At 43.1% G+C, this 23707-nt stretch overlaps 1 protein-coding gene across 1 annotated transcript in view; it reads left to right on the forward strand.

Annotated features, from left to right (window-relative positions):
- ttn.1 (titin, tandem duplicate 1) overlaps positions 1 to 23707 on the forward strand; it is a 198695-nt gene that overhangs the window by 47574 nt on the left and 127414 nt on the right. The window contains exons 54-73 of the mRNA XM_051959381.1: positions 4037 to 4327; positions 4770 to 5057; positions 5550 to 5666; positions 5747 to 6029; positions 6162 to 6345; positions 6561 to 6641; positions 7357 to 7624; positions 7969 to 8175; positions 8937 to 9014; positions 9090 to 9116; positions 9221 to 9277; positions 9358 to 9402; positions 13309 to 13377; positions 13681 to 13746; positions 13932 to 13997; positions 14610 to 14644; positions 14735 to 14837; positions 15308 to 15336; positions 21387 to 22461; positions 22858 to 22908. Coding sequence (XP_051815341.1) covers positions 4037 to 4327; positions 4770 to 5057; positions 5550 to 5666; positions 5747 to 6029; positions 6162 to 6345; positions 6561 to 6641; positions 7357 to 7624; positions 7969 to 8175; positions 8937 to 9014; positions 9090 to 9116; positions 9221 to 9277; positions 9358 to 9402; positions 13309 to 13377; positions 13681 to 13746; positions 13932 to 13997; positions 14610 to 14644; positions 14735 to 14837; positions 15308 to 15336; positions 21387 to 22461; positions 22858 to 22908 — 3420 coding nt within the window. The remainder of the gene's footprint in view (positions 1 to 4036; positions 4328 to 4769; positions 5058 to 5549; positions 5667 to 5746; positions 6030 to 6161; positions 6346 to 6560; positions 6642 to 7356; positions 7625 to 7968; positions 8176 to 8936; positions 9015 to 9089; positions 9117 to 9220; positions 9278 to 9357; positions 9403 to 13308; positions 13378 to 13680; positions 13747 to 13931; positions 13998 to 14609; positions 14645 to 14734; positions 14838 to 15307; positions 15337 to 21386; positions 22462 to 22857; positions 22909 to 23707) is intronic.

Consider the following 23707-nt stretch of genomic DNA (forward strand, 5'->3'; position numbering starts at 1 on the left):
TGAGGGCACTGCTATCTGCCATGCTTGGTTAAGATAGGTAAAGCCGCTAATGCACCCCATCACCATCATCACTGCTGATTTCAGTTCATTTACAGAACTTAAGGGACAAAAATTACATTTTCCAGCTAACCTCCTCCAGCCCTTTTACAGAAGTATGTAACCTCATATAACCTGCAGCTAACATCAGCGTTGCTTCCTGTAGAACCGGTGTGCTTTACAAAGGAGCTGGAAGACACGACTTTCAGGCTCGGCCAGCCGCTGTCGCTGTACTGTGCCAGCCCGATCTCACGAGGATTCGTGAAACTGTCACGTAAGTTTTAGTTTCGGTTTCGTGCGCACCAACACGATTTCGTCATGTTTTTCGTGCCGCTCACCACGAAATGCGCACCAATGTATTTTAAACGGCGGACTTTTCGTGCCACCCAGAACGTATTTCAAACGAATGTGTGTATTATATTTTTAATGTAAAACCATGGCGAATCCAACGCTATATTTTGCATGACATCGTCCCTAACCATAACCCTAACCATAACCATAACCCGGTGGTACACTTACCTTTTTTTTTTTTTTTTTTTTTTTTTTTTTTTTTCCCCAATTTGCATAGGAATTTCAAGAATGTCCGGCGGCCGGCGGCCGCAAACGCGATCACACAAGCAGTATACGCCGATGGACAGCTTAGATCGTCATGAATCCGCTGGTATAAACCACTTTCAGCTGTGATTACCACAGCGGGTTTCGTTGTGAGCAACACGAAAAACATTTCGTGGTGAGCGGCACGAAAAACATGACGAAATCGTGTTGGTGCGCACGAAAAAGAAACAAAAAATTTACGTAACAGTTTCACGAATCCCCGTGAGACCGTGTTGACTGTGCTTACAGCGCCAGCCCCAGGGTCTATGTGAGCTGGAGGAAGGACGGGAAGCCCATCTGGGCCTCCTACAAGTACAATGTCTAGACCACAGATAACTGCTGTGTCCTAGAGGTCCTGAACAGCGACCGGCTGGAAGCAGCAGACAGATACTCCTGTGAGATGTCTTAACTCTGAGAACTCTGCTGTCTGCTCCACTCAGGTTCAACTAGGTAAAACAGGAAGGATCACAGCGAGGCTCATTAGCTTCAGTTCTTATTTTAGTGATATTGCAGTAAAAAGGGGACTGCGTCTATTACTGCCTTAATATTCAGCATTAGTCTGTTCTAGTAATGTTCTTTAAAAGTAAACAGACTTTTGACATATTTGTCCTCTTCAGACTGTGAAGAATTAAACATTTAGATACAAGATTAGATAGGATAAAAAAAACCCTCACGCTTCAGTTATAATATCCGCTGTGTGATTAAGAACATGACATTAACTCATACAACACCATCAGACGTGTGACTGTCACACAAAGTCATAAAACCACCGACTAAACAGTTTAAACTGAGTCAGACACCATGCTGATTACACTCAGCTGCAGCCTTTTGCTCATTTTTTGTTTAGTTTGAAATTGTGATTTAGTTATCACAAACTGAAATCAGTAAGCGCTAGCTGTGGTTTTTTTATACTTATTTGTTAACTTTATATCATATAACTTCACTCATCTTTCTCACAGTTGAAACTAACGGCTAACATCTTGCCTCCTGTAGAACCTGTGCGCTTTGTGAAACAGCTGGAGGACATGATATTTAGGGTTGGCCAGCCTTTGAGGCTTCAGGTCTCATACACCGGCAGCAAGCATGTTTATGTGAGCTGGAGAAAAGATGGAAAGCCAATCTGGGCTTCCTATAAGTACAACGTCAAGACCACAGACGGCTTGTGTGTCTTGGAGGTTCTCAACAGTGACCGGGAAGAGGCTGCTGGCAGATATTCCTGTGAAATATCCAACGCTAGCAGCTCTGCCGTGTGTCACGCTAATGTCCGACCAGGTAACCTCCCCTAACCATCCATTCCCTGCTTGGCTAACAGGCTACACTTCATGACTAACACTGCTGTTACTTCTCTTAGAACCAGTGCGCTTCGTGAAAAAGCTTGAAGACACGTCGTACCGTCTGGGCGGTCCTTTGAGTCTGATGCGCACGTTTACCGGCAGTCAGCGTGTGCACGTGAGCTGGACGAAGGACGGAAAGCCCATCTGGGCTTCGTATAAATACAACGTGAGGAACAGCAGCTCCTCATCTGTCCTGGAAGTACTCAATAGTGACCGAGAAGAAGCAGCCGGAGTCTATTCATGTCAAGTCTCTAATGCAGAAGGTTCTGCTGTCTGTGACGCATATGTAGTTTGCGAAACCTCTAAGAAAGGTTTACCTCACCTCAACCTGCACACTAACATCAAACATTTGCTAAAGCAGAGCTACAGAAAGCCAAAGTTTCATCCCACTCCCAGACCAGCTTCGGCTCAAGTTGCTTTTACTGCTCAGCTTTCAAACAGGATATGGTTCTTTCATATTTCAGATACTAAAAGAAGAAATTCATCTCAAATTTGCTGCGTACAGTCTGCTAAAATTCCATCCAATCAATGAGAACCTTTTCAGCCACATATGGATGGTTCACATGGACTCTGAAAATGTACATGAAAATTAAAGTGAATCCCAGATCAGATGATGTTCGAACCGTTCCAGACTGAATCTATGAGCAAACCTACGGCTAAACAGATGGATTGTGGTTTCCTACTCATCAACTTGTGTTTTTATAATTTGGTTGAATCTGAGCGTGGGCTCAGGCTGCTAGCATGCTAACATCGGCCTGCTCCCCATCCCCTTTGCATCTAACAACCATCACTGCCTCACAGAACCTGCTCGCTTCATCAGGAAGCTGGAAAACACTACATTCAGAGTTGGCGAACTGCTGACACTTAGGGTCGTGTTCGTCGGTAGCCAGAGAATGAACGTGAGCTGGAGGAAGGACGGGAGGCCGATCTGGGCCTCATATCAGTACAATGTGAAGACCACAAACTGCAGCTGTGTGCTGGAGGTCCTGAACAGCAACCGAGAGGAGGCTCGTGGAAGATACACTTCCAATGTCGAAGGCTCCGATATTTGCCATGCTTATGTGAAACTAGGTAACACTAACCCGCAGCACAGAGCTGGTGGTTCTCACCAGTCATTTAATGCATGAAGTCAATAATACCAGAGACAACTAATGTTACTCATGCAGGTTTTTCCAGGGCCTGTACCCATTTTTACCTTCATGTATGAATAAGGTTCCTCTCACATAGCACTCCGTCTACACATGGAAACATCCGTGGATTCTGCTGGACTCTGAACAGTCACATAGTCTTTGGTCATCGGCATGCACACATCATTGATTTCTGTGACTCATGTCAACATTGCTTCTCTCAGAACCCGTTCGCTTTGTCAAGAAGCTGGAGGATGTCTTCCATGAGCTGGGTAAACCCCTGAGGCTGGAGTGCTCTTACAGCGGCAGCCAGAGGGTTTATGTGACCTGGAGGAAGGACGACAAGCTCATCTGGGCTTCTTACCAGTACAATGTCAAAACCACTGACTCCTCCTGCGTTCTGGAGGTTCTCTACAGCGACAGAGCTGCCGCTGCTGGAAAATACACTTGTGAAATTTCCAATGCTGAGGCAACTGACACCTGTCACGCTCATGTTAAAATAGGTAACATGTTAACCACCCATCCGTCCATCTCATCTCCGTTCAGTTACTAACCTCTAGTGCAGTCATCATTCCCGTGGTAACATACTTGTTGGTAACCAGGAGGAGGTTGTCCTGTAGAGTCCTGGATGATGTTGTGTTAAGGGTTGATTTGTCCTGTGGTTGGCAGGTTTGGAAGGAAAAAGACTTTGTAAGGAGTTGAGGTGGAAGAGCATGAATTCAGTTTTGTTACCGCCAGATCTGTGTAGAAATGTTTATTCCTAAGGTGGATGTTCTGTGTTTCTTTGCTATATGTTGCAAGTTGTTTGCTGTCTTCCGTGTTGTCCTGCGTTATTTCTTTGATGCTGTGGTAAAGGCCCAGTGGCCTGACAAAGGATCATTAGATTTCCAGCCTTCTTCACATCTCAGCTCGTCCTGATTTTCTTCACTTTCTCCCCACTAACAGAGCGCAAAGTCCCTCCAAACTTCACCAAGAGGCCCTCCGAGTCCATGATGGATTCAGTGGGTAAGACGGTAAAGATGGAGGGCCGAGTGTCAGGCTCTCAGCCTCTGACCGTCACATGGTTCAAGGACAACAGCGAGATCTTCGCCTCGAACAAATATGAGGTCAGCTTCAAGAACAACATGGCCGTGCTGAGCGTCAGAGACTCCACCCCCTCTGACAGCGGTGTGTACACCTGCGAGGCCTCCAACGAAGCTGGCAAAGCTTCATGCCGGGTTTCTCTCAGCGTCTCAGGTATGAGTATCAGCTCATCTCCATCAGTCATTTATCTGAAACCAATTCTGTTGGGGCTTCACGGCCCAAACCAACTGGACTTATTTCTTAGCACAGTTAGTCCCTTTTAAATCTTTTGGGCCTCTGCAAAGTTTGGACAGACACCACCAGTAACTGAGCCTACATCCAGGCAAATATATGACAAGAAGTCTGTGAATATCTCCAGAGTTCCAGGTCCTTGACGTCCATAGACTGAAGAAAGTTCTAGAGTAGACCTACCGTCAACTGCACAGTTGTTGGTAGGTCTACTATTGAACTTTCTCCAGGGGACATTGTCCTTTCTTTTCCTGCTTCCACTCTTTAAGTTCATTCTTGTCTATGACATAGAATCATAGAAACAAGCATCAGTTCACTGTTTGAAAAACAAAAATCTGTATTTGATACCTTCCCTCCATGTCTTCAGAGTCTGGCCAGGCTCCTAAATTCGACATCCCTCTGGAGCCGGTGACAGTGAGCGAAGGGGAGAAGCTGAGCCTGAAATGCCACGTCAACGGGTCTCCTCCTCTCAACATCCAGTGGATGAAGGACAGGAGGGAGCTGAAGTCCAGTGGAAACACCAGGATCACATTTGTCGGTGGAACGGCGTCACTGGAGGTCAGCCCGGTCTCAAAGACCGACGCTGGAGATTACCTCTGCAAGGCTAGCAACGCGACTGGCAGCGACTTCTGCAAGTCCAGGGTCACTGTTCAAGGTAAGTCATCAGTTTGTGGTCTTTGAACATCTGTAACACCTTTCCACTTTATTAGTCAACTGGTACTGCAGTCTGGTTGATTTCCAATACAGCTGATTCCATCCCACAATTGCACAAGGGATCCTCGACTTACGTCAGAGTTCTGTTCCTATGGCAACGTAAGTCGATTTTCGTCGTAAGTCAGAACTCCATCAGAAAAGTCTGACTTAAGCTTAGTAGCCATAGTAAAGGACAGAAAGTTAGTGAATGTAACACAATGCAAGGTGGAGTACAACCGAATGTAAATAAAGCCATCTAATAGCGTCGCATGACGATGTATTCATCCTCTCCGCTCGCCAACTACTTCCATGTAACCAGTTCAAACGAAGCGAAGAAATGCCAAAGGTCGATGACGCCGTAAACCGAGGACCCCCGTACTAATAAATCAGAAGGGCAGATGCTGAAGTGACTTGATGTGGCAGCTTTATACTCACCTTTATGAAACCTTTGCAGATACAGGAGCTAAAACCGCCCCCACTGAGGCCACTGCCCCGACTGCAGCCGCTCCGGTCAAAAGGCTTGACAACCTGTTCTTCATCGAGGAACCTAAAAATGTTTCCGTCATGGAGAGTAAGGAGACTTCTGGTCATTTCTTACGTCAACACTCAAAGATTCCACGTGACGCTCATGTTTGTTCATTTGTTTTGCAGAGGACACCGCGACCTTCATTGCTAAGATCGGAGGCGACCCGATCCCGAGTGTGAAGTGGATGAAGGGCAAGTGGAGGCAGATCACCCCCGGTGGTCGTATCTCCATTGAACACAAGGGCCAGGACGCCAAGATGGAGATCAGAGAGGTGACCAAGTCCGACGCTGGACACTACAGGTGTGTTGCCACCAACAAACATGGAGAGATCGAGTGCGGTGCTGAGATTGAGGTCACCAAGAAGGAGGAGCTGGAAGGACTTGGCGACTTAAGGACAAGGCTAAAGAAGTAAGGCTCCAAGATACGATGGTTGTACTGGAACATTTAGTTTCAGTGTTCGATTGTTTGCTTGTAGGACACATAGGAGGAATCAGAAGACACCAAGACTCCAGGTCTGATTATGTGTTTGATGTCTGTCAGGACTCCTTCCAAGCAGAAGAGTCCCAAGAAGGACGAGGATATTGATATTGTGGAGTTGCTCAGAGGTCACGACCCCAAAGACTACGAGAGGATCCTTCGAGAACACAACATCCATGACTACCGAGCCATCTTGCAGGCCATTGAGTTCCTGAAGAAGGAGAAGGAGATGGAGACTGGACGACCAGTAAGACTGAAAACACCCAACTGATGACAGGACATTACTGGGAAACTAAATGAACGGATCCACAGATCCTGTTTTTAGTAGAACTTGTTGGGTTATATGTAGATCAGTTTTATATTTTCGTAATGAATTTATAAATCTTTATTGTACCTGTGGAAAGTGTTTTACAGATTATTCTGTGTAGTTGGTTGCTGTAACATCCGTGTGTTCTGCTGCAGGAGGTGGAACGTGGAGGTCGGGTTGAAGAGGAGGACATGGTTCGGCTCATCCAGCAGCTGGAGGGTCGCGTCGGCACAGAGGTAAAGATTTCTGTCAGACAAGTGGAGAACAGCAAACTTTTCCAAATGTCATCTGACAGCTAAATGTTGCACTTCATTTATGTTAAAAATGATCAGTTCATCGATTAATTGTTGATAATTTACCAAATAAAAAAACCTGTAAGGACACACATCAGTAACTGTACGGTAGATCAGCTGTAGTTCCTGGTTGATCCACCAAGTGGAGCCTCTTTCTGTTTAATACTGTAGAGACCAGAGGAGGCATCACTCAGACTATAGGTCATGTTAAAGCAGAGAGGACTGTGGGAGTTTAGCGGCAACGGGCACCATGACAAAGACTAATGAGGATGTTCATGACCTGAAGTGTTCCACCTTTTAATTGTAGGAGTTCCAGTAGAAACCGGGTGGACTTCTCTAAGACATTTCAAGAAACGTCTTTCACAGAAGTCTGGCCAGTTTCTACTGAAGCTCCTATGCTCACCAGGATCTGGATGAGTTTAGCTAGCAATGGGGCACCATGACAAAGACTAATGTGGAGGTTAATGACCTCCAACCAGTGTTCACACATAGAAATAGCAGCAGAACCAGATTGACCACTCTACCACAATCAGTCTGTGTACGGCCAAGAGTCTGCGGTACCTGTATGACCTGGTACTACGAAATCTGCCTAAAGCCTCAGGGTTCTAGAAAGTCTGTGGAATTGTGGTGAAATGTTAACCAGACTGTTGGTCCTCAGCCCGTCTCTGTGCTGGAGGACATCACTGACCAGACGACCCCTGAGGCCGAGAGCGCCACCTTCGAGTGCCAGATCAGGATCAACTACCCAGAGATCGCTCTGACGTGGTACAAGGGAACCCAGAAACTGGACAACAGCGACAAGTATGACATCAGCAGCATCGGCGACCGCCATTATCTGAAGATCAAGAACTGCCAGAGCAAAGATCAGGGAAACTACCGTGTGGTGTGTGGTCCTCACATCTCCAATGCCAAACTGACCGTCACAGGTAAGAGGCCGAGTCCTGAACTGGGAGTCTCATCTGCTGGATTCATGTCTGTAACTGTCCTCATGTCCCACTCCTTTATGTCCTATCAGGAGCTGCTTACCGGCCAGGTGAGCTTCACCTTCAGACTAACGCCTCAGACTGACCTCTTTGAACCTCCTGGTTCTTGTCATGCTTTCATTTCTGTTTTGTGGATTTCTGTTTTGTGTTTTTCTTCTGTGTTTCTCTTACATTTACTTTAATTTTAGCCTAAACTTTCACACACACTTCAATGTCAGTGTGAGATGGAGAACATTCGTATTCTAAACTAACAAGCCAGAAGCTGACTTGTGACTGTCTGGTTCTAGACCAAATTCAGTTCACTAAATCCATCCGAAGCATCGAGGTCAATGAACGCCACTGCGCCACCTTCGAGTGCGAGTTGTCCTTTGACAATGCCATCGTCTCGTGGTACAAAGACTCATGGGAGCTTAAAGAAAGCCCAAAATATAACTTCAGGACCGAAGGCCGCCGGCACTTTATGACGATCCGCAACGTTACTGCAGAAGACGAAGGTTTGTGAACCTCTGGAGACATTTTACTGATTCTAACCCTCCAGGCTGTAAATTAAAAATGGAGCAAATCATAAAATGAACCATCAAAGGCATGAAGTTAACTTTGTAATGTGTAGATGTTCAGAAAAGCAAAAGCAGAGATTAACAAGTTAATCTGAGTTATGCAGCTTTAAATGAACCGATATTAAATGATTACAGCAACAAACGGACCTCTGTCATCAGGATAGTTTAACTGAAACACCAGAGAAAGAACAGAACAGTTTATCAGCGATTCATCGAAAAATAAGACTTTTCATGTTGTTAAAAAAATTATTAATATGTTTTGAAAACTAAGAAAATGTCTCACAGATGATGCAAAAATCGTACAATTATAACTTAAAAACATGTTTGAAAAAATGTATGAAATATATATATATATAGTGGTTAGCATTTTGGCAGTTAGCTCTCTCACTGGTTAGCATGTTAGCAGGTAACTCTTTCAGTGGTTAGCATGTTAGTAGTTAACTCTCTCTCAGTGTGTAGCATTTTAGCTGTTAGCCCTCTCTCTGGTTAGCACAGTAGTAGTTTGCTCTCTCTGATTAGCATGTTAGCAGGTAACTCTCTCAGTGGTTAGCATGTTAGCAGTTGGCTCTCTCAGTGGTTAACATGTAAGCAGGTATTTCACTCTATGGTTAACTGTTAGCTCTACAGTCTTAGCATGTTAGCAGTCATAGCAGCGTTCCTACTGATCCGTTCTGACCTCCACATGCTGATGTTTCCAGGCGTTTACTCAGTCATCGCCCGTCTGGAGCTAATGGGAGAAGCTCGAAGCACCGCTGAGCTTTACCTGTCAGGAAAAGGTGTGTAGCTGTCAGTCAGCAGGTACAGGAGCTAATGCTAGTCAGCGGCTAACACCTGTTCACCTTGTTTTACAGAAGTTGGGTTAGGAAGGGTTCCTCAGGGTGAGTACTTCCTCTAAAACTACCGTTTACTGCCACAACCCAGTAAGGAAACCTAAAAGTCTTAATTAGTTCCAACATTAACTGAAATATTTGTGGCCAAACAGACGTCCCTGATTCGTCGGTTCGTGTCCCAGAAACGGCGTCATTGGTCATCTGCTCAGGTGAGTCTGGGACGGTTTCTAAAATCACCTGAATATCTCCAGCGGCTCCAACATTCACACATCTGTTCTTCTGCCTAAAGATTCCTCCGAGTTCTATCACTACGAGGAGAGAACTCACGTTGAAGGTACAGAACTGAAACCAGTCGCACTAACCGACGTCTTTTCATCGACATTAAACCTTTAATCATCTTCATCTTTAACTCTCATTACCAATAACCGTGTGGTCCTTCATCCATCTCCTCACCTCGTAACTCAAACATCTGGAACAGAAACAGACAGGGAATACATCTGAAGACTTTCAGGACTAAAGTTTGACTCGAAAACGTTCATGGATTACCGTGAACATTTCTTGAAAAATCTCAAATTCTTTTTTCGGATAATAAATGTCCATTAAATTCTAAAATGTTTGATCTGATTTTTTAAGAGGAGACACAACAGATTCAGAAACTTTAGCAGCTGATTAGTTTCCGTGCTAAACATTTTATGGTGTTTAAATATTAAAAGGAGGTGTAATCTCTTTAAATATACTTTTCTTTAAATTAGTTTTCAGATCAGAAAAGGGGGTTCTGTCTGAAATGTCTCATCTTACAATCACTGAACTTTTAAAAATAAAGTTAAATAATTTGTAAAGAATCAGAGTTTCCTCTCAGAAATTCTTCAGTGAATCAACGAACAGCTTTAAAATCCTCGTCTGAACGATTATCTTCTGAATCTCTAGTTTCTCAGAGAGTTGAAGAGGAAATGGTTTCAGTTCGGTTCTCCTCCGTCACAGGTACCGACATCACTACCTCCACGCCTGTCTCACCTGTCTGTGTTTTTATTTGTTCTGTTTCTACCTGTCTGTGTTTCTACCTGTCTGTGTTTCTACCTGTCTGTGTTTCTACCTGTCTGTGTTTCTACCTGTTCTGTTTCTACCTGTCTGTGTTTCTACCTGTCTGTGTTTCTACCTGTTCTGTTTCTACCTGTCTGTGTTTCTACCTGTCTGTGTTTCTACCTGTCTGTGTTTCTGTCTGTTGTGTTTCTACCTGTTGTGTTTCTACCTGTCTGTGTTTCTACCTGTTCTGTTTCTACCTGTTCTGTTTCTACCTGTCTGTGTTTCTACCTGTTCTGTTTCTACCTGTCTGTGTTTCTACCTGTTCTGTTTCTACCTGTCTGTGTTTCTATCTGTTCTGTTTCTACCTGTTCTGTTTCTGCCTGTTCTGTTTCTACCTGTCTGTGTTTCTACCTATTCTGTTTCTATCTGTTGTGTTTCTACATGTTCTGTTTCTACCTGTCTGTGTTTCTACCTGTTCTGTTTCTACCTGTCTGTGTTTCTACCTGTTCTGTTTCTATCTGTTGTGTTTCTACCTGTTCTGTTTCTACCTGTCTGTGTTTCTACCTGTTCTGTTTCTACCTGTCTGTGTTTCTACCTATTCTGTTTCTACCTGTCTGTGTTTCTACCTATTCTGTTTCTATCTGTTGTGTTTCTACATGTTCTGTTTCTACCTGTCTGTGTTTCTACCTGTTCTGTTTCTACCTGTCTGTGTTTCTACCTGTTCTGTTTCTACCTGTCTGTGTTTCTACCTGTTCTGTTTCTACCTGTCTGTGTTTCTACCTATTCTGTTTCTATCTGTTGTGTTTCTATCTGTTCTGTTTCTACCTGTCTGTGTTTCTACCTATTCTGTTTCTACCTGTCTGTGTTTCTACCTGTTATGTTTCTACCTGTTGTGTTTCTACCTGTTCTGTTTCTACCTGTCTGTGTTTCTACCTGTTCTGTTTCTACCTGTCTGTGTTTCTACCTGTTCTGTTTCTACCTGTTGTGTTTCTACCTGTTCTGTTTCTACCTGTCTGTGTTTCTACCTGTTCTGTTTCTATCTGTTGTGTTTCTACCTGTTCTGTTTCTACCTATTCTGTTTCTACCTGTTGTGTTTCTACCTGTTCTGTTTCTACCTATTCTGTTTCTACCTGTTCTGTTTCTACCTGTTGTGTTTCTACCTGTTCTGTTTCTACCTGTTGTGTTTCTACCTGTTCTGTTTCTACCTGTTGTGTTTCTACCTGTTCTGTTTCCACCTGTCTGTGTTTCTACCTCTGTGTTTCTACCTGTTCTGTTTCTATCTGTTGTGTTCTACCTGTTCTGTTTCTACCTATTCTGTTTCTACCTGTTCTGTTTCTACCTGTTGTGTTTCTACCTGTTCTGTTTCTACCTGTTGTGTTCTACCTGTTCTGTTTCTACCTGTGTTTCTACCTGTTCTGTTCCACCTGTCTGGTTTCTACCTGTTCTGTTTCTATCTGTTGTGTTTCTACCTGTTCTGTTTCTACCTGTTCTGTTTCTACCTGTCTGTGTTTCTACCTGTCTGTGTTTCCTACCTGTTCTGTTTCTATCTGTTGTGTTTCTACCTGTTCTGTTTCTGCCTGTCTGTGTTTCTACCTGTTCTGTTTCTATCTGTTGTGTTTCTACCTGTTCTGTTTCTGCCTGTCTGTGTTTCTACCTGTTCTGTTTCTACCTGTTCTGTTTCTACCTGTCTGTGTTTCTACCTGTTCTGTTTCTACCTGTCTGTGTTTCTGTCTGTTGTGTTTCTACCTGTTCTGTTTCTACCTGTTCTGTTTCTACCTGTTCTGTTTCTACCTGTCTGTGTTTCTGTCTGTTGTGTTTCTACCTGTTCTGTTTCTACCTGTCTGTGTTTCTACATGTTCTGTTTCTATCTGTTGTGTTTCTATCTGTTCTGTTTCTACCTGTCTGTGTTTCTACCTGTTCTGTTTCTGCCTGTCTGTGTTTCTACCTGTTCTGTTTCTATCTGTTGTGTTTCTATCTGTTGTGTTTCTACCTGTTCTGTTTCTACCTGTCTGTGTTTCTACCTATTCTGTTTCTACCTGTTGTGTTTCTACCTATTCTGTTTCTACCTGTCTGTGTTTCTACCTGTTCTGTTTCTACCTGTTGTGTTTCTACCTGTTCTGTTTCTACCTGTCTGTGTTTCTACCTGTTCTGTTTCTGCCTGTCTGTGTTTCTACCTGTTCTGTTTCTACCTGTCTGTGTTTCTATCTGTTGTGTTTCTATCTGTTGTGTTTCTATCTGTTGTGTTTCTACCTGTTCTGTTTCTACCTGTCTGTGTTTCTACCTGTTCTGTTTCTACCTGTCTGTGTTTCTACCTGTTCTGTTTCTGCCTGTCTGTGTTTCTACCTGTTCTGTTTCTACCTGTCTGTGTTTCTATCTGTTGTGTTTCTATCTGTTGTGTTTCTACCTGTCTGTGTTTCTACCTGTTCTGTTTCTATCTGTTGTGTTTCTACCTGTTCTGTTTCTACCTGTCTGTGTTTCTATCTGTTGTGTTTCTATCTGTTGTGTTTCTACCTGTTGTGTTTCTACCTATTCTGTTTCTACCTGTCTGTGTTTCTACCTATTCTGTTTCTACCTGTTGTGTTTCTACCTATTCTGTTTCTACCTGTCTGTGTTTCTACCTATTCTGTTTCTACCTGTTGTGTTTCTACCTATTCTGTTTCTACCTGTCTGTGTTTCTACCTATTCTGTTTCTACCTGTCTGTGTTTCTATCTGTTGTGTTTCTACCTATTCTGTTTCTACCTGTTGTGTTTCTACCTATTCTGTTTCTACCTGTCTGTGTTTCTACCTGTTCTGTTTCTATCTGTTGTGTTTCTACCTGTTCTGTTTCTACCTGTTGTGTTTCTACCTGTTCTGTTTCTACCTGTCTGTGTTTCTACCTGTTCTGTTTCTACCTGTCTGTGTTTCTATCTGTTGTGTTTCTATCTGTTGTGTTTCTACCTGTTGTGTTTCTACCTATTCTGTTTCTACCTGTTGTGTTTCTACCTATTCTGTTTCTACCTGTTGTGTTTCTACCTGTTATGTTTCTACCTGTTGTGTTTCTACCTATTCTGTTTCTATCTGTTGTGTTTCTACCTGTTGTGTTTCTACCTGTCTGAATCTCACCTGTGGTGTTTCTTGGTTGCTTATGACTTCCCTCCGGACCGTGTCAGTCTGCTCTAGCTTTCAGTCGTTTCAGGTCTCAGGTTCTTGTCTAAGTTCACTTTTCTTCCCCACCAGAAGAGAAAAAGGCGGTTGAGGAGATTGTTGAACGGACTCAGGTGGAGGTCAGAGAGGAAATTCCTGCAGGTATATCTGAGGATGCAGATGAGCTTCTGGCTGCTCAGAGAGCTTCTGGCTGTAGTTTAGTTTAGCTGCTGATCAGAAGCACTGGGCATTCGACCTTCACAACCTGCTGCTGCTTCTAGAAGCTTCTCTCCATGGTGTAGCATGCTGTAGTTGAATCTTCTCGTCTGTCTTTGTGTCCACTTCTTTTTGTTCATGTTGTTGCTCTCTTACTTCTGCTCTGATTAACCACTGGAGCTTTTAGAGTAGAGAGTAGAGTTTGTCTGCCGTAGTTTTAATGTGAACTTTCTTCATCTTTCTGTGAAGTTCCTGAGGTTTACAGGAGACCAGAGGAGAAACCCTCTGAGGCTGCAGCTCCACCTCCAGCTAAAGGTATCTGCAAAATACCTGCTCTTCCTTCCATCTCATTCATCTTATTCATGCTCTTGTTGTTTTTTTAGATCGTTCTTGTTCAGTCACATTGTTTGTTTCATTCTTGTTTTATTCTGTTTCTCTTAATGATTAAAAATCTTAATAATTGTGATCAGAAAACTGAAATTTCTGATGATATTTTAAAGTACCACAAGTAAAGAAGACGGAGGTTTCTGCTGCTGCCCGGAGAGACGAAGCTCCAGCTCCAGAAGGTAACAAAAACCTGAAAATGTTTTATGTTTGTGAGTCTTTATTGGCTCAAATTCTTCTCAACACTGAACTTGACCTGAAAACTTTCTTTAATCATAATAAAACATCTTCATGACCTGCATTCTTGCAGACGGAGGGTTTTAAAGCATGTACCTATTTTTCTTAAAATAATTGATTTGATTTTCTTATTTATCTTAAATCCATAATGTTTAGATGTAATGTTGAGAACTTTTTTAATTCTTAAGATATCGTTTTTCAATAATTACTTGATGTTCTCTTTAAAAAGAATCTCTTTAATTAATATTCATACAGATTTAAAATCCTTCTAGACATTCTACCTAAAGCTGTCTGGATGTTTTCTAGATGTTTATTAAATGCAGGAATGTTTTATCCCACAAACATCTTTCCAGTTGAACAGATCTCTTGATTGTAACTTTCTGCTGCGTTCTGTCTGTAAGTCTTGATGTTGTCTGAATGTTCTCCGTGTTCTTACAATGCAGGCAGCATTGTGTTCTTGCTGTTCATCTTTTTACATGTTCTGATGTTCTGATAAACTCTTGAAGCTGTTTGTTCTCTGTGTGAAGTGACGTAATGTTTCTCTGTTAACCTTGAAGAACCCTCAGTATACACAGAACCGGAACCAGAGATGGTTCCCACTAAGGTCTCTCCTGAACCTTACCAACCCAAGCCTCCAACAGAACCAAAAGCACTTCCTCCAGAGCCCAAAGTGCCTCCTCAGAAACCGGCAGAACTTGAGCCCAAAATGGCCAAAACTAAGCCGGAACCTGAGGCACCAAAAGTTGAAGCCGCCAAGAAAACGCCAGAAGCCCCAAAACCGAGAGGTAACGTCCTGAACTCTGTGCTCCTCTGCTGTTCTGCTGGATCATGTTCCTCGTCTCTGTTCTGTGTTGCAGAAAACTCTTTAACATGAAACTGTTGAATGTTCTGGGCTGCTAACCTCTTCACTTGGATCTTATCAAACTAATGCTTGTAGAAATATAGAGTTTGCTGCTTTATGACAAATGTTGAGTAAAACTTTTTCATGTTCTCCAAAGTACCAGCTGCAGTGAAACCAGTGGAAGCCACAGTTCAGCTAGTCGCTGCCAAGATCACTCCTCCAAAGACCGAAGAGGTTTTAACTAAAGGTACCAGAAAGAGTCTTTTCCATCTTTAGGTCCTTTAATATGTGCTGCCATGTGATTGGCTGTCTGGTAAACAAACCAACACTCGATAGAGTGGACTGTAATATTGAAGTCTTTGTGGTTGTCAGTTTGTTACTGAAGAAAAACTGTGCTTAAAATGTTCTTAAAAGTACCAGAACCACCAAAACCAGAGGAGCCAGTAACCCGGCCAGCTCCAGCTGTGGTTCCTCCACCGACACCAGAACGTCTTCCAGCTAAAGGTACTAACTGATGATCTTTGAATGTGAAGCTGCTTCCTTCCTCTTGTTTGTTGTTTCAGACCTTAAATTCACTCGTTCAGAGTGTAGTCTTTGATTCCATGTTAGCGCTGGTCTTTACCTGTAGTTAACAGTATATAATGTTCTCTTAAATGCAAGATGTGCCCAGACCAGAACCGGTGGTCCAACCGCCTGCACCTACAGCTGCTGCACCGAAGGCTGAGGCCGTCCAAACTAAAGGTACTGCAAAGGTCCTAATGGGTTCCTCTGTTGTAATATTCTGTTAAGTTTCATGTTCTGTTTGATTTGGTCAACCTCTTCTTTCAAAGTAATCTTTCCAAACTGTCTTCTGTAAATATCTTAGAGCACTCGCTAGAGTGTGACTTTTTGATAGATGAGATAATGATCTTATAAATAATGTTCTTCTAAGTTGTCTCAGAACCAAAGACACCTGAACCTCCAAGAAAACCTTTACTGATGGCTGGTAAACATGAGCCAGAAGCACCAGTGTATACTACAGTAGCAGAACCAGAAGAGCCAGAGAAGGTTCCAGAAACACCAAGGAAGATTCCTGAAGAAACGAAGACGAGAGATGAGGTGCTGAAAAAGGTTCTAGAAGAACCGAAGAAAGTACCAGCAGAAATAAACAGAAGCCCTGAAGCCCCAAAGAAGGCCCCAGAAACACCAAAGAAAGTTATGGAAGAACCAAAGAGGGTTCCAGAAACACAGCAGAAGGTACCAGAAACTCAGAAGAAAGTTCCAGAAGTCCCAAAGAAGGTTGTGGAAGAACCAAAGATTGTTCCAGAAACTCCTAAAGTGGTCCCAGTAACACAGAAGAAGGTACCAGAAACTCCAAAGAAGGTTCCAGAAGTACCAAAAAAGGTTGTGGAAGAACCAAAGAGGGTTCCTGAAGAACCAAAGAGGGTCCCAGAAACTCCACAAATGATTCCAGAAACTCCAAAGAAAGTTCTGGAGATACCACAAGAACCAGAGAAGACACCAGCATCACGCAAAATGGTTATAGAACGACCAGCAGAACCAGAGAAAAGTCCAGAAGAAGCAGCTCCACGTCACAGAACATCTGCACCACCACAAGAACTGGAAAAACAAATTCCTCAGGCTAGAAAACCACAGCAACAAGGTAGATATGTCTCAGACATGAGCAATTTAGAAGTCTTATTCACTAATCTGTACTTCTTTTAACTCACTGTGTTTTATTCTTGAAATGTTTGTCTTGGTTCTGTCATGTGTTGACTGTCTAACATCGCTATGACAACAGAAACACAGAAGGAGAAACTGCAGGAAACAGCAGCACTAACTAAACCAAAGCTGGAGGCGGGTACATCAAAAGGTAAACTGAAAGTATTTCTCGGGTAGTTTAACAAAGTCTTCACAGTTAATTGTAAAGTGACAAAATGTATTAATTTGTCCTTAAAACTAGATGAGGTTATTCCTTATGGACAAGTAGAAGTCCAGTCAAAGTCCAGAGAAGTTCTGCAGCAGAGAGATAGAGATCATCACACAATCGGTTGAGCTGTTAAACAAGAATCACAGTAGAATAAATCCAAAACTGAATCTGTGTTTCTGTGTCTTTAATGTTTGTGTTGTTTTCCTCTTGGCCACCGCTCCATGGTGCACATCTTCAATCTTGGATGAAATCTTAAAGCTTATCCAGTTCCCCTGAAGGCAGCAGTGGTTGAAGACAGAGAGGAACCTTTTCTGGAGATGGTTTCTGAAGAAAGGATTTGTCTCACAGATCTACACAGGAATGAGCAGAAGAAGACGTATGAAAGTAGAGTAGAGCTCAGAGAGTCGACTGCAAGAGAAGAAAAGATTTTGGAAAGGGAAATAAAACAAACTGCAAAGGCAGCAGAGGAGGTTTCTACTTGGTTCAGAGAAAGTCATCAGGCAGAAGATACTGAGCCAGTAGAGGAGACTGAACTAACAGAATATGAGTCTGAAAAACTAGACCATACTGAACCTCATGAGGAAGAGAAGAAAGAAATGACTTTGAGCTCTGTTTCTCCACCTCGACAAGAAACTGTCGTTCCATCAAAAGGAGACATCACACCTCCACCTGACAGGAAAGAAGCTTCTCCTGACTCTCAAACCACATCCAGAACTGAAGCTTACAAAAAAACTTATAAAGACCGAAAACTGAAGAAAGCTGAGATTCAATCAAAGCAGAGAGAAGCTACTGAAACACACATTTCAGTGGTTCACGAAAAAACTAAAGACGGAACTGTCTCTTCATCAGACCATCTAGGTAAACCTAGAATTTCAGCGACATCTAAAGGAGTTCTTGGACCAAAGAAGCCTGGAGCATCTAAAGAGTTCTCTGTTGAAGAGAAAGTTCCATTTTCAACATCCATTCAACAAGACGTACCAAAAACTCTTCCCACAACCACTGGCTCTGCTCCGAAGAGAGAAGTAATATCCTATCAAAAGAAGGAAGAACTCATGAAAGCTGAAGGAAAATATCTTGAAGAGTCATTACCTCCTGACGAACCAGCTTCTGCATTAGAAAAAAACTCTTTGGGAGAGGAACTTGTCCCAACATTGATCTCAGTTCCTTCACCTGAGGAGGCAGTCAGTATGGAGGAAGAGAATTTACCAACAAAAGAATCTGTTCTTCCTCCAAAGAAGAGATGTCCTACTCTTCCCAAAACAACTGTTGCCCAGATGGAGGACCTGCCCTGTGAAGAATTGACCCCACCCAAAGAACCTCAAGCTGCTCCTCCTAAAAAATCTCAAGTTTCACTAGAGAAGAAGCATCAAATTCCTCAGCAAGAAATTCTTTCCTCCAAGAAACCTGCATCTCCTGCACAAAAAGAAACAGCCACAGTGGAGGTGGATTCTACTGAAGAAGCAACTGAACCTCCACCGACTAGACAGGAAGTAAAGAAGACATCCTGGGAACCTCAACAACAAAGTCTTGACAAAGGTATTCTTTGGTTTCTGAGCTGCAGAGGCTCGTGATCGCTGTAAGATCAACCTCTTAAAGTGTACGTTCATGCATTTACTGTACTAATTTTCCACTAACGTCCACTGTGAGTCATGTCCGTTCTTTGTGTGTTTCTTTTATGTTGCTGTTTCTATCTTCTAAGGAACCATTCTTGGCCTACTAATGTCTTTCATTTCTGTTTTCCTTCATCCACTGACCTTCTTTCACATCTTCATTTCTTCCACCTGGTTGTGCTGTTTGGAGTATTTCATGTCTGAATCATCTTGGAGTCTGAACTGGCCATGTTCTTGTCTTGGTCGTGATCTTGGAATCTTGTATTTTCAAAGTGTCTCCTCCTTCGGAGAAGAAACCTTCAGCACCAAAGCCTTCACCTCCTGCTGCTCCTGCTCCTGCTCCTGCTCCTGAACAGAAGGTTGCTCCTCCTGCAGGTATCTGTTCAGTTCCCCCTCTTTCTTCTTGTGGTTTTTTTTTTGTGTTGTTCTTGTTGTCTTCAGATTTCCATGTTTTCAGTTGTTTACGTTTTCGTATATGTTGACCAAGCCTGTCCTTTTCTTGGAAATCTTGTGTTCCCAAAGTATCTCCTCCAGAGGAGAAGAAACCATCTCCACCAGTACCGAAGCCTTCACCTCCAGCTGCTCCTGCACAGAAGGTTGCTCCTCCTGCAGGTAGTTTCTTGTTGTGATGTGGTGTTGTGTGTATGTCTAGAGGTGATGAACCACTATCTTCATGCTTCTCTCCCCTCCTTACATTCAGTCTTCCCTTGTGTCCGTGCTGCTGTCTGTATCTTGACTGACCATGCTGTTGTCTTGGTCGTGATCTTGGCATCTTGTCTTTTAAATTGTTTCCTCCAGAGGAGAAGAAACCTTCAGCACCGAAGCCTTCAGCTCCTGCTGCTCCTGCAGCAGCCAAAGTTGCTCCTTCTGCAGGTATTTCTTAGAAGTCCTTCATGTTGTCTGTGTCTGGTTGAGCTTCCACACATTTTTCTGTTGTATTTTTCCGTCCGTTCTGTCTTCATTCTTAGTCGTTATTTTGTCCTCTGTTTTGATATTTTCTCTTTCATCTTTTACTTTTGTCTTTATTTCGTTATTGGCTGTGACTTTCGGTGTCTTGTCCTCCCAAGTGTCTCCTCCAGAGGAAAAGAAACCTTCTCCACCAGCCACAAAGCTACCAGAAGAAAAGCTAGTTGCTCCTGCAGGTAGTTTCTTCTGTTTGTCACTCAAGTTGTTTAGTTTGTCCTGAAACCTGTTGGGTTGTAACAACAGTGAATTCTTTAGTTTTGTCTGTTCTGTCAATTGTTGCTTGTTGACCAGATCTTTGTCAGTGATTTAATCTAGTTGGCGTTCTTGTAGCTCCAGTTGCACCAGTGAAGAAGGAACCATCTCCAGTAATGGAAGAAATCTCTCGTCCTGAAGGTAAAACCTCTTCATTCATGTTATTCTGTTGTGTTTGTCTTCTGCTTCGAAGCTTATCTCAGCTTCAGTCTTAATTAGCTTTAATTTAGAAATGACTTTTCTTTTTAAATCTGTTGGTCTGATGATCTGTTTACATGATAATACTTTCTCCTGTCTAGAATCCACATCTTTCAATTAACTGTATCTGTTGAATTTGATCAAATAATCTCATAGATGTGTTTTTCCTCTTGGTGCATTGTACTTGCAGTGACAACAAAATCACTAAAACCTGCCTTTTGGTGCAAATGATTCTGGAAACAGAAACTATAAACAAATGCATGACACACCTTCTTCACTCGGTCTCCAAAAACCACCAAACTTCTTTGTCTTGGAGTCTTTTGTCTAACAGTGTGTGTGTTGTGTAAACACACTTATGTTGATCTTATTGAAATTCTTGCAGACAAAGAACCAGTTTCAGCTCCTGGACCAACTAAAGGTACAATGACATCAGCTCTTTACTTCAAAAGAATCAGTGTAAATTATGGTTTTATTTGTTTCTCATGACCTTTAAAAATGTGTCTTGTTCATAATTTAAATATTTTAGTGTTGTGTGACTTCTATGTTGTAAATATGTCAGAAGAATTGTTCCTTTATGTCTGTTTTGAATGTTATAAAAGCTGTATTTACTGCCTCAACCACAGCGCCACCTCTTAAGCAAAAGGGTAAGATTTCTGGTCAGGAAGCAAAAACACCAGAATCCCCAAAGCTGAAGAGTAAATCCACCAGAATACCCAAAGAAAAAGAACCAGAACCAGAGGTCGTTAAGCTGAAGAAGGTTCCAGTAAAACCTGCTGAGCCTGAAAAACAAGTCGTAACTCACAAAGCAGAAGTGGTGAGACATCATGATGCAGAACTGACGGTTCATGGATTCCATGACCGAGAAGATCGAGAGATTGTAACACTCGGCAGAACTGAACGAGTCTTCACTGCAGAGGAGGAGACCATTCAGTTAGGGCACTTTGAAGAAGCTGAGCGAGTTTCAGTTGTACAAAAAACAGAGAATGAAGGTTGGACAAGAACCCCAAAACTGCAAAAAGAGGAGAAACCTGAGGTACCAGGTGTAGAGAAGAAGAAAATAACTAAACTACCAAAAGCAGATGAGCAGAAAGAATCAGTCAAACTGAAACCATTTGGAAAATCAGGGAAAGCAGAAGAAGAACGACAAAAGATCCAACTAAAAAAGGTGCCGACGAAGCCCAAGGAGCCTGAGAAGGAAGTCATAACTCACAAGGTGGAAGTGACAAGACATTATGACACAGAGCTGACTGTCCAGAGGCTTCATGATCGGGATGATCGAGAGATGATCACAGTTGGTAGAACCGAACGAGTCTTCACTGCAGCAGAAGAGGCATCTGAACTCGGATATGTGGAGGAACCTGAACAGCTGGAGGCAGAAGATGAAAAGTCGCGGTGGATAAGAACCCCAAAGGCCCCGAAAGATGATGAACCTGAGCCAGATTTAACCAAAAAGAAAATAAAGAAGTTGCCAAAGAAAGATGAGGAACAAGAAGCAGTGATCCTGAAACCATTTGACAAACAACAGAAAAAAGAGGTGACTGAATCTCCAAAACCACAGAAAGAAGCTGAGGCCAAGACAGACACTGAGCGAACTCCATTCCAGAGAAGTGAGGTTCCACAGAGAGATCCACCCAGCACCGCTATAAAACAAAGGAAGAATGAAGACGCTCCCCTCAAGAGTCCAGACACAACTCCAGACGTCAGCAAAGACCAGAAGGAAACCCCACAGAAGAAGAAGGTTGACCAAGTACCCAAAGACAAGGAACCTAGTGCTGCTGACAAGCTTCGTGGAAAACCCAGAATCATTTCCACACCAGATCAGGAGGAAGAGCGGGTTGTGTTGAAGCCTTTCGACAAAGTCACCAAGCCTGAAGAAAAGCCAGTAAAACCATCAGAGGAATCCAAGCCTGTGGATGCAAAGGTACCTGGTCGAACCCCAAGAGAGGAACCTGCCAAAGAGCCAAAGGAGCTGAGGAAACCTGAAAGGACTGAAACACCTAAAGACCAACATGAGAAACCTCAGGACAAAGAGGCACCAGCTGGTCCAGCGAAGAAGCCCAGTCCTCCAGGCCAGAAAGCAGCAGAGAAACAGCTCCCACAGAAACAAACCGAGGCTGTGAAGAAAGACATGGAGCCAAGAAAGACTCCTTCACCCAGAGCTGGTAAGGAAACAGTAGAAGAGGAAAAAACCCCTAAGCCCATCGAGCAGCTTAAAAAGGCTGAGCTGAAAAAGACTCCATCTCCAAAGCTGAAGGAAGTGGAGAAAATCCCTGCCGATAAGAAGCCCAGTGCTGAGAAGGTCAAACAGATTCCCAAAGCTGCTTCACCAAAAGACACCGCTGAAGCTGTCACACTCAAAAAGGTCCCGAAGAAGCTATCTCCAGAGGAACCATCAGAACCAGACAAGCCTGGTAGAGGCCGGATCCCCCTGACCAAGGAGGTCTCTCCTGGAGCCGTGCAGATGAAGAGGGTGACCACCCAGCCAGAGGAGGAGGTGTTTGAAGAGGAGGCTGAGGATGTGGAGGGTGAGGAAGAGGAGGCCTGGGGCTGGGAGCTGGTTCCTCCAGAAGACTGGGAGGGTGAAGGGGTTGACGGGGCGCTGGAGACTCCAGGGATGCCTGGCGCCAAACGAGGTGAGGTGAAGGCCGGCAAATGCTTCCAGCTGCTGCCTCTGGAGCTCCTCATCCATCTCAGATGAACCATCTAATCCTCATCACATATTCTCTTAATCACTCAGTCTGTTCTTTCACCGTCCATGTTCTCATGTCCATCATATCAGTCTGTCCTCCGATGTGTCACCAGTCATTCAGTGTTTGTCTTCATCCATTTCCTCAGGAAGTGTGTCCTTTTGATCGTCTGGTTCCATTATTTCATGTTCATCTTCATCTTCTTCATTGGTTCCATCAGATGTGTGTTCTCATGTGGTGTTTGCTGTCGTCTGAATCTTCATCGTGGTTTCTGCTGGAAAGTTTACATCCCCACAGAGCTCTTTCAGAGGAGCTTAAACTCATCTCATTGTTTCTGCTCAGATGGAAAGCCGTCAGAAGAGCCGCCAAAAGGCCGAGGCCGAGGATTCGGGGGTGAGAGTTTTTCTGACGTTCATCTGTGCTCTTTGGTCTTTGCACTAGATGATGTTTGAAGCAGCTTAACGTCACTATTTCTTGCCTTATCCTCAAACCAAATCAGACAAATCAACGTTTGGCCACCGACTACACCTGTTTGGCTCGTTCTTTAATTAAAGATCCATGATTGGTCTGTGTTCAGTAAATTCAGTTAATCTGTGTTCCTTATGTGACAGAAATCTCTGTATTTTCTAACCATTTGATAAAATGTCTGTTCAAATTGTCAATTATCATCTTTTTGAATCTGGCTAAAACTCTTTGGGGGTTCCAAAGGTTCCTCTATGCAGGGAGAAGCCAGACATTTACACATTTTAATCAGACTTTATCTACTTTCAAACAGCTGATCTGGAGATCGTCCTTCAGCTTTGTTCAGATAATGTGCGATTTTGTAGGGAAAAAAATACTGTATTACTAAAGATCCACTGATGCTTGTAAATTCTAAAGATATCTGACTGATACCCAGCAGCCTAAACATACTTTTAAACTGAGAGCTGACATCAGTTATCTGCTGTCAGTGTTGATATTTTTTACATCATTTAATCTCTGATGTCTGTTAATATGGACTCAGAGAGGAACACAGTTTTAGTTGAGTTGTTCTTTTAGCTTCACGTTTATTTCACAGTGATCTTAATCTTCTCGTGTGTGTTTGTGTTTTGTGGTTTCTTGTTCATGTCGTCCTGTTCTTTGGGTTCTTCAGACTCATAATGAGCTGCATGATTCTCACTAGTCAACAGAATCTAAAGCTGTTGACTCAAAC

The sequence above is a fragment of the Acanthochromis polyacanthus genome, chromosome 14 (genome assembly GCF_021347895.1).
Source record: "Acanthochromis polyacanthus isolate Apoly-LR-REF ecotype Palm Island chromosome 14, KAUST_Apoly_ChrSc, whole genome shotgun sequence".
In the NCBI taxonomy this organism is placed as follows: domain Eukaryota; kingdom Metazoa; phylum Chordata; class Actinopteri; family Pomacentridae; genus Acanthochromis; species Acanthochromis polyacanthus.